Genomic DNA, 8,761 nt, shown 5'->3' with positions numbered 1-8,761 from the left:
CGTCGGCTCGCCGACAATAAGGAAAAACATTAAAAACATGAATGAGGACACAATGTTTGGTCGCTCAAGGCAATTAGGATATAATATAGGTTTTATTTGATTTTTATAAATAGTCCACACCTCTCCCTTCGCCCGGCCCCGCACCCGGAGCCTCCCGCGTGCCTTCGGGCGCTCTCCCGCGCCGACCCCGACCCCGCCTCAACGAGAGAGGAGGGAGCAAAAAAAAAAAAAAAAACCAAGAATAAAATAATAAAATTAAAAGGAAGAAAACCGAGAATCCGCCCCCAAAACCCCCGTCCCCAAGGCCACTGCGGTCGCGAGCCCCCTGGGCTTTTGGGGTAGGGGGGGGGGGGTCACTGCATGGGGATGTAGGGCCAGCTGAAGGTGGAGCCCGCCAGCAGCATGTCGCGGATCAGGGTCTCGATGGGGGTCTTGCCCACCAGGCGGACGAAGAAGAGCTGCTCGATGACGGGCGCCGAGACGATGCGGAGCGAGGGCAGGCGCAGCAGCAGGCGGCCGAAGCGGCTGGGCTGGCTGGGGTGCTGGCTGCGCACGTACTCCTCCAGGGCGCACTGCGACTTCTCCTGCACGCTCTCCACGTGGCCCAGGTCCGACAGCCCCACGGCGTCTGCGGGGAAAGGGGGGGGCGTCAGAGGGGATGGGGACACCCCCACCCCGAGACCCCCCAACCCGTCCCGAGACCCCCAACCCGTCCTGAGACCCCCTCCCCGAGACCCACCCGAGGGGCCCAGAGCCGTGGAGAGGAGAGGGATGGGGAAGGGGAAACTGAGGCACGGAGCCCCCCCCCAAGGGGATCTGGGGGGGGTGGGGGGGTGGCCACGCCCACTTTTGGGGTCCATAGGCCACACCCATTTGACCACACCCGGGTATAGGATAGTTTGGCCACGCCCATTCAGGCACGCCTCGTTTAGCCCCTCCCCTTCCGGCCCCACCCTGTTTAACCCCGCCCCATTTAACCCCACCCTGTCCCACTCTGCAATAATGAGCCCCGCCCCACAATAATTAGCCCCACCCCCTATTTAACCCCACCCCCAATTTTGCCCCACCCCCAATTTAGCCCCACCCCATCAGCCCCACCCATCCCCTCCCAGCCCTTTAGCCCCTCCCACCCACTCCCATCCCCAACCACACCCTTTTTCGCCCCACCCCTTTGCCACACCCCCTCAAGCCCCGCCCACAACCACCCCATTAAGCCCCACCCCTTTCCCCCCACCCCCTTTAACCCCGCCCACTCCTCCCCAGCCCATTCACTCCCAGCTCACCCGGCCCTCCCCATCCACCCCCACCCCATTCAGCCCCGCCCCATCAGAACCACACCCCATTAAGCCCCGCCCCATCATAACCACACCCCATTAAGCCCCTCCCACAGTTAAACCACGCCCCTCGCCCCACCCACATTTACCCCCGCCCACTCCCATCCCACCCCATCCCCATCACCCCACGGCACCCCCATCCATCGCGACCCCACCCACGAAGACCCCGCCCACTCCGACCCCACCCCCTCTAGGCCACGCCCACATGGACCACACCCATTTAGGCCCCTCCCCCTTTACTCCACGCCCCCTCACCGGGCGAGAAGAGCGCCACGGCCTTGAGGCAGGCGTACTCGGCCGCGTCGACGTGCAGCGCCTTCAGCTTCTCCACCTGCTCCTGGAAGACGCGGATGTGGTCCATGAAGGCCACGACGCGGTCGGCGGCCATGGGGGCGGCGTGGAGGCCGGCGGCGGCCAGCAGCGGGGCGGCGTGGAGGGGCAGGGCGCTCTGCGCCGCGTTGAGGACGAAGAGCTCGCTCCAACCCAGGCGCAGCAGGGCCACCTGGTCGGAGAGCTGCAAGTCCGGGAAGAAGGGGATGCCCTTGGCCCACTCGATGGCGCTGAAGAGGAGGCGGGCGGCCAGCTCGCAGATGCTCTCGATGCCCACCACGCTGCTGGGTTGCAGGCACTGGGCGCCGTAGCGGGCGGGGGGATAGGGCTCGGCGCGTAGCAGCAGGGAGATGAAGCCGCTCAGGTAGCCGTGGCCGCCGTACGGGTCCCCCGGGGCCAGCGGGTACTGGCCGGGGCTGCTCTGGGCGTGAGCCATGCGGCCCCGCTGTACGGCTGAGGAGAGGAGCAGGGGGTCAGCACCGGGGTGCTGAGCCCACGGTGAAGTCCCCCGAAACCTCCCCGGGGCTTAAAAACGCCGGGATGGGGTGTGGAGAGAGGATGGGGTGCCCCAAAGGGAATGGGGTGCGGCAATAGGATGGGGTACCCCAAAGGGAATGGGGTGCGGAGAGGAGATGGGGTGTCCCAAAGGGAATGGGGTATAGAAAGGAGATTAGGGTGTCCTGATGGGATTGGGGTGCCCCAATGGGAATGGGGTTCAGCAATAGGATGGGGTGCCCCAAAGGGAATGGGGTGAAGAGAGGGGATGGGGTACCCCAGTGAGAATGAGGTGCACTGATGGGAATGGGGTGCAGCAAGGTGGCCCAAAAGGAAGGGCACGACAGATTTTTTGGGGCCCGAACGCAAGCATTTGGGGTCACCACCTTCTTACAAAGAGCTTGTGCTAACGAGGGGCCCAGGGGTGCCCCCCAGGGGCTGTGTCCCTGCTGCCACCCCCCACATTTCTTCCCATTTGGGATGAAAACCCCAAAGGATTAGCCAGGAGGGTGGGACGGGCTACGAGGGGCGTCTGCCTGCCCAGCACCAGCTGCGGCTCATCTTGGGGTGCAAACAGCCCCCCCCCAAAAAAAACAAAATAAAATAAAAAAAAATAAAAAAATCGGGGGTTGGGGTTGCACCGGCCGGATCCGTGTGGCGGGTGGGGGTCCTCGCACCTCCTCCCCAGCCCCCTGCTCGCCCCCGGCATCACCGCCCCCCGCCGCGGGGGCAGGCCCTGAGCGGGGCTTAGCCTAATGCGGCGTGACAGTCCCAAGTGTCATCCAGCGGTCGGGATCACCCCTGCGGCCGGCCCCGCTCCCCGGCCTCCCCTCGGGCACCGGGTGCCCCAGGAACCCCTCGGCTCCTCCTGCCCCAGCTGCTTCCCACCCCTCGGGGCGCAGCGTGCGGCCCCGCGCTCCCAAAACGCTCCCCAAACGCTCCTAAAACGCTCCCAAAATGAACCCAAAATGATCCCAAAATGCTCCCTCCGCTCAGCGTCACCCCAGCGGGGTGCATCCCGGCGCTCACCTTGGGTCCAGCCCTGTTTGCACCTCTACCAACCCCAAACCCTCCTCGTGTCACCCCGGATCCCCATTGCAGCACCAACAAACCCCGTTTGCACCATCCCAAATCCTCACTGCAGCACCAACAGCCACAAACCATCTTTGCATCACCCCAAAATCCTTTTGCATCACCCCAATCCCCCTTTGCACACCCCAAACCCCCTCTGCATCACCTCAAACTCCCTTTGCATCACCTCAAACCCCCTTTTCACACCCCAATCCCCTTTGCACACCCCAAACCCCCTTGCACCACCAAGTATTGGATTTATTACAGCAGCGAGCCCGGCCGAATTCACCACCACAAGAGGAAAAAGCCGCTGTATGAGTCCAAAGGGGGTGACTTCGCACCCACTGAAACCTCTTTTTGCCCCTTTTCGGGCAAAAGTTTGGTTCATCAAAACACCCAAACGCCGCTCACTCGGCCTGGTCACCAGGGTCGTGAGTGTGCCGCGTGTCCCACCCCGAGTGATTTCCCGATGGCCAAGGTTTAATTCACCTCTCCAAGCGAAATCCTGCCCCGCTTTCACCCAGGACGTCCTCCAGGAATGAATTCAGCCCAACCCAGGCGGGTGCCAGGAGGGTTTTGGGGCCCGTGGGGTGATGCCATTAGGGGCAACCAGGTGGGGAAACCGAGGCACGGAGCCACGGGCCAAGCTCCTTGTGCCGAACCCCGATCCGCAGCGCGGCCAGGGCGAGCACAGGCAGCGGCAGCAGCTCGTGGCAATTGCCTTTTCTGAATTAAAACAAAGAAGAAAAAAAAAAAGAAAAGAAAAAAAAAAACACCAAGAATCCAAATCCTGACCCCAAACGACCCCCTGAGAGCCAGTGCCCAGCACGATCCACACAGCGCCGGCACCGAGCACGCGGGGACGCGACGAGACGGCGAAACCAGAGGGGATTTAATACAGGTTCAGTAAATTTAATACAGGTTCAATAAATTTCATACCAGTTCAATAAAACCTCAGGTGCAGCTCAGCAGGTCCCAGCGCCGGGGCTTTGCAGTGCTCGGGCGATGCTAATATCAATTATCAGCCCAAAACTAAGCCGTTGATTTTTTATTTTAATTTTTTTTTTTTTGAATGGCCCCAAAATCTTTTTTTGGTCTTGGAGACGACCCGAGCGGGATCGTGGATCCGTATGGGTGCCACCAAATGAACGCCGAACTCTGGGAGCGGCTTCTCCCAGCACGGCCGCTTCCCTGAGAGGTTTCCCGAGGGAATTGGGGTTAAAACCCCGTGTTTTGGGCAGCCTCGGCACGAGCGGCGACGCCAGAAATCCTGGGGAATTTGTGGGATTTCTGCTGCGGGCGCTAATCCCCTGCTCCGGCTGCACGGAGATCGGCTGCAGGCGGCTCTCCCCGCGCACACGCACGCTGCCACCGGCCTTTTTTTGGGGGGAGAAAAGCAAAAATCGAGGTTAGGCTCAAGCCCGTTTGGGGAGCGAGCCGCCACAACCAGGCGACGCTGGGAAAAGGGGGACGGCCGCCCTCGCCCTACAAAAATGCACACAAAAAAAAATCCCGTTTGCAGACGGGGCCAACCCCACACGACCCTGCACCCATCCCACCCAGCGCCCAGTCCCCAAAAGTCCCCAACTCGGCCACGCTCCTGGGGCTCCACCAAGCACGAGGAGGATGCACTCCTCACCGGAGCGGGGTTTTTGGGGACAATTAAGCCGTTTTCAGCTCCGTCCGCAGCAAGGAGCAGGGGATGAGGCCGATCGGCCGTGGCATGGCTCAGTGTGGACTCTGCGGCCATCCCAAAGAGCCCTAAACCCAAAACCCAACCCCAAATCCAGCCGGTGCCCGACCGCACCAGCCCCTCACCTCCTTCCCTTCTATCCAACACCAGCACGGTCGCCTGCAACAGATCTCGCCCTCACCAGAGCCTTTTAAATACATAGATATATTTTAACATCACGTTGATTTAAATGCTGAGAAAACCCTAAAAGCCCCAGCCCTGTGTATGCACCAGGGACCTCGCAGGCTGAGCCCCCCCGAGGGACCGAGGTGACAATTTTCCTGCTGCTCCCGAGGTGGCAGCGGGGCCGGCGGCACGGGGACGCTCAGCGGCTCTGACCCGCGCCGATGCCAATGCCCCAACTCCCCTATTTCCCATCATTTTCTGCAATTCCCCTATTTCCCATTATCTTCTGCAATTCCTCTATTTCCCATCATTTTTGTGCAATTCCTCTATTTCCCATCTTTTTTTTTTTTTCATATCCTCTTTTCCATTATTTTGTGCAATTCCTCCATTTCCCATCATTTTGTGCGATTCCTCTATTTCCCATCATTTTTTTTCTGGCAAATCCCATTTTCCATTATTTTGCGCAATTCCTCCATTTCACATTATTGCTCGCAATTCTTCTATTTCCCATCATTTTGGGTGATTCCTCTATTTCTTACCATTAATCCCATTTTCCATTTTTTTATGCAATTCCTCCATTTCCCATTACTGCTTGCAATTCTCCTATTTCCCATTATTTTTGGTGATTCCTCTATTTCCTATCATTTTGTGCAATTCCTCTATTTCCCATCATTTTTGGTGACTCCTCTATTTCCTATCATTTTGTGCGATTCCTCTACTTCCCATCATTTTTGGCGATCCTCTATTTATTTCCCCTCATTCCATGAAGTTCCTCTCTTTCCCATCATTTTGTGCAGTTCCCCTATTTCCCAGCACTTCGTGCAGTTCCCCCATCCCCATCATTTCATGCAATTTCCCCGTTTCCCATCCTTTTCCACGAGCCGGGGCGCGATGCCCTCTCTCGCCGGGACGGGAGCTCTCCCCCAGCCGCTGCCCGGATTTAGCGCCTCGGTTCCCTTTTAACAATATTTTAATTCTAAAAACGGCAACTTTGCAGGTGGGAGCGTGGCCACGGGCGGTCCCAACCGTTGCCGAACAGCACCAGCCTGGTGCAGGCAGGCAGCAAAAAACCCCAAACCCTTCTCCTGCCTAATCCTGCCCTCGAGCCGCTCGCCTCCCGCGGCCCACGGCACCCACACGGCGACAACCAACGCGGGAAGAAAAGGGACGAGGACAAATCCCCGGGCTTTGAGCAGCGGGAGGAACACCCTCGGTCCTTCAGGTGCTGCGTGACACGGGAGAACAGTTTGCAGCTCGGGGCGACGGAGGCAAAATCAGCCCGAATTCAACTGGAAAGGCTTCGCGCTGTCGAGCCTGCCGGCCACCGCTGAATAAATCTCCCATTCGGCAGCAAACGCACAGCACACGGGGGTTCGGCCGTCTGAGCAGAGCCTGTAATTGCAGCACCGCTGCAATTATTTACGATTAATTAATGAGTCGCCAGCCCCGTGCCCCAGCACGGAGGACGCCGCGCGGTTCGTTCGGCGGCGGAGCTGCAGCGCCGAGGTTTCGGCTCGGTGAGGCCGGAGGGCACCCGCGCCAAGCCCCCAGCGCTTCGCCGTTGCCTGCTCGCCCAAATACGCAATTTCAGGCTTTCAAATAAAATAAAACCAAGCAGCGAAGGAAGCACCACCGGTTTCTAAAGCCGCTGCTTTGGGGAGAAAAGAAAAACAGAAGAAGCAAAATGTGATCGCGGCGCTCGGACGAGGTAACGGCACACGTCGCACCGCTGCTGGTTGGAAAGGCGATTTTAATCCCGGTCACGCTAAGTATTAGAGCAGCTAATTCAGCCTAATTAACTTCAGATTTGCCGGACACTCCTCCCAAAAGCCAAATTCCTAATCTTTGAAAGAATAATCTGTATTACTGCCCCTCTAATCCCCTGCTCTTTTACCAAGCGCATCCCTGCTCTGGGCGGAACGGGGAGGAAGGCGAAACCGCTCGCGGCTCTGCGCGGACACGGCCCCATAAATCGAGCCAAAACCAAGCCCGAAAGAGCCCCGAAGTTGACAGGAGCGGTCGCGATGGGGGCAGAGAGAAGCCAGCCGAGGAGCCGGGTCCCTCCGTGCAGCTACAGAGCTGGGAGCAGAGGGGCACCGGGCACCGCGCCACTCGCCGGCCCCGTTCGCCCTAATTAAAAGCTCGGGCGAAGCGCTGGGGTTCGTCCTCCCCCCGGGGGGATAACCCCCAAGGGCTACCGGGGGACCCGCCGCTGAATTTGGGTTGGGAAAAAAATAAGGGAGAGACGGAGCCCTTGGGGATAAGGAGACGGGCGAGGGGATTCGGTGGAGCTGGGGGATGCTCGGCCGCGGCACGGGGAAGTTTCGTCTCCATTTCGAGAGGGGGGCAAGGGGCGACCAAGGGCCCCCGGCACGGCCGCCCCCAGGGAGTCGGGGTCCCGGCACCCCGGCATTGGGGAGGGGGCTGGACGGGACGAGAGGTGGCAACAGGGGGCGAGAGGATGGAGAGAGATCGACAGAGGAGAGGGGAAGGAAAAATGAAAGCAAGCGGCGGAGTTTTCTCTTTCTTTTTCTCTTTTTCCCCTTTTTCTTTCTCTTTCCTTCCCTCCGGCAGCCCTTCCTCTCCCTCTTTCACTTTCCCTCTACCACTTTCTCTTTCTTTCGCCTCTCCTTTCTCTTTCCTCCCTTCCTTTTTCTTTCTCTTTTCTCTTTCTTTCTCTTTTCTCTTTCTTTTTGCTCTCTCTTTTGCTTTCCCTTTCTCTCACCTTTCTCTTTCTTTTGTCTTTTCCACTTTTGCTTTCTCTCCCTTTTTCCCCTGTTCTTTCCCCATCATTTATTTATTTTTTTTACTTTTTCCTCTTCCTTCTTCCACCACTTCTCCCCCCCTTTTTTTTTTTTTTCCCCTCTCACCCTTTCTCCCTTCCCCTCCCTTCCTCCCTCCACTCCCATCCCCTCACCCCCTCCCCATTTTCTCTCTCCCCATTCTCCCCCTTCCCTCCCCAACCCCTCTCCCCACCGCACCCCTCCAGGACTTGGGGGGGGGTCCCCATCCCCATCCCTCTTCCCCCCCACCACCACCTCGCACCTTCCCTCCTCATGCCGACCCGGAGGCACTTTCGGAGCCGGCAGTACTGGCACTGGTTGCGGTGGTGCTGGTCCACGGGGCAGTCTCGCCCCCCCCGGCAGCTGTAGGAGAGGTTGCGGCGCACCGAGCGCTTGAAGAAGCTTTTGCAGCCCTCGCAGGTGAACTGCCCGTAGTGCTTGCCGCTCGCCTTGTCCCCGCACACCAAGCAATCCGCAGCCGCCGCCGCTTTTTCCGCCCCCCCCCGGCGTTTTGGACGCCCCCCCCCCCACCGCCGCCGCCGCCGTCGCCGTCTCCGGGGCGCACGGAGCTGGCGGGGGAGGCTCCGGCCACGGCCCCGCCGCCAGGGCCATGGTGGGGCGGCGGGGCCGGGAGGGAATCCCCCCCCCCCCCCTTCCTTCCCTCCTTCCCCTCCCGGGGATAAAAGGGGGATAAAAGGGGGAGTTCCCCCCCCCCCCAACCCCCCGGGGAAGTGGGAGTCCCGAGGGGAGGGATGGGGAAAGGGGATGGGGATGGAGAAGGGGGGGACCGGGATGGAGAGGGGGGGGGGACCGGGATGGAGAGGGGGGGACTGGGATGGACAAGGGGGGACTGGGATTGAGAGAGGGGGAACTGGGATGGAAAGGGGGGG

The 8,761-nt window shown here is 59.8% G+C and overlaps 1 protein-coding gene across 1 annotated transcript in view; it reads right to left on the bottom strand.

Moving 5' to 3' along the window:
• Positions 1-353: 353 nt before the first annotated feature.
• The window catches only part of LOC116499566 (nuclear receptor subfamily 2 group F member 5-like), a 13,736-nt gene continuing 5,328 nt past the window's right edge, over positions 354-8,761 (bottom strand). The window contains exons 3-5 of the mRNA XM_032204317.1: positions 8,134-8,453; positions 1,590-2,117; positions 354-628 (exon numbers count right to left, since the gene is read on the bottom strand). Of these exons, the coding sequence (XP_032060208.1) occupies positions 354-628; positions 1,590-2,117; positions 8,134-8,453 (1,123 nt within the window). The remainder of the gene's footprint in view (positions 629-1,589; positions 2,118-8,133; positions 8,454-8,761) is intronic.

The sequence above is a fragment of the Aythya fuligula genome, chromosome 28 (assembly GCF_009819795.1).
Source record: "Aythya fuligula isolate bAytFul2 chromosome 28, bAytFul2.pri, whole genome shotgun sequence".
NCBI lineage: Eukaryota > Metazoa > Chordata > Aves > Anseriformes > Anatidae > Aythya > Aythya fuligula.
This window is presented reverse-complemented; position numbering and strand designations above follow the sequence as displayed.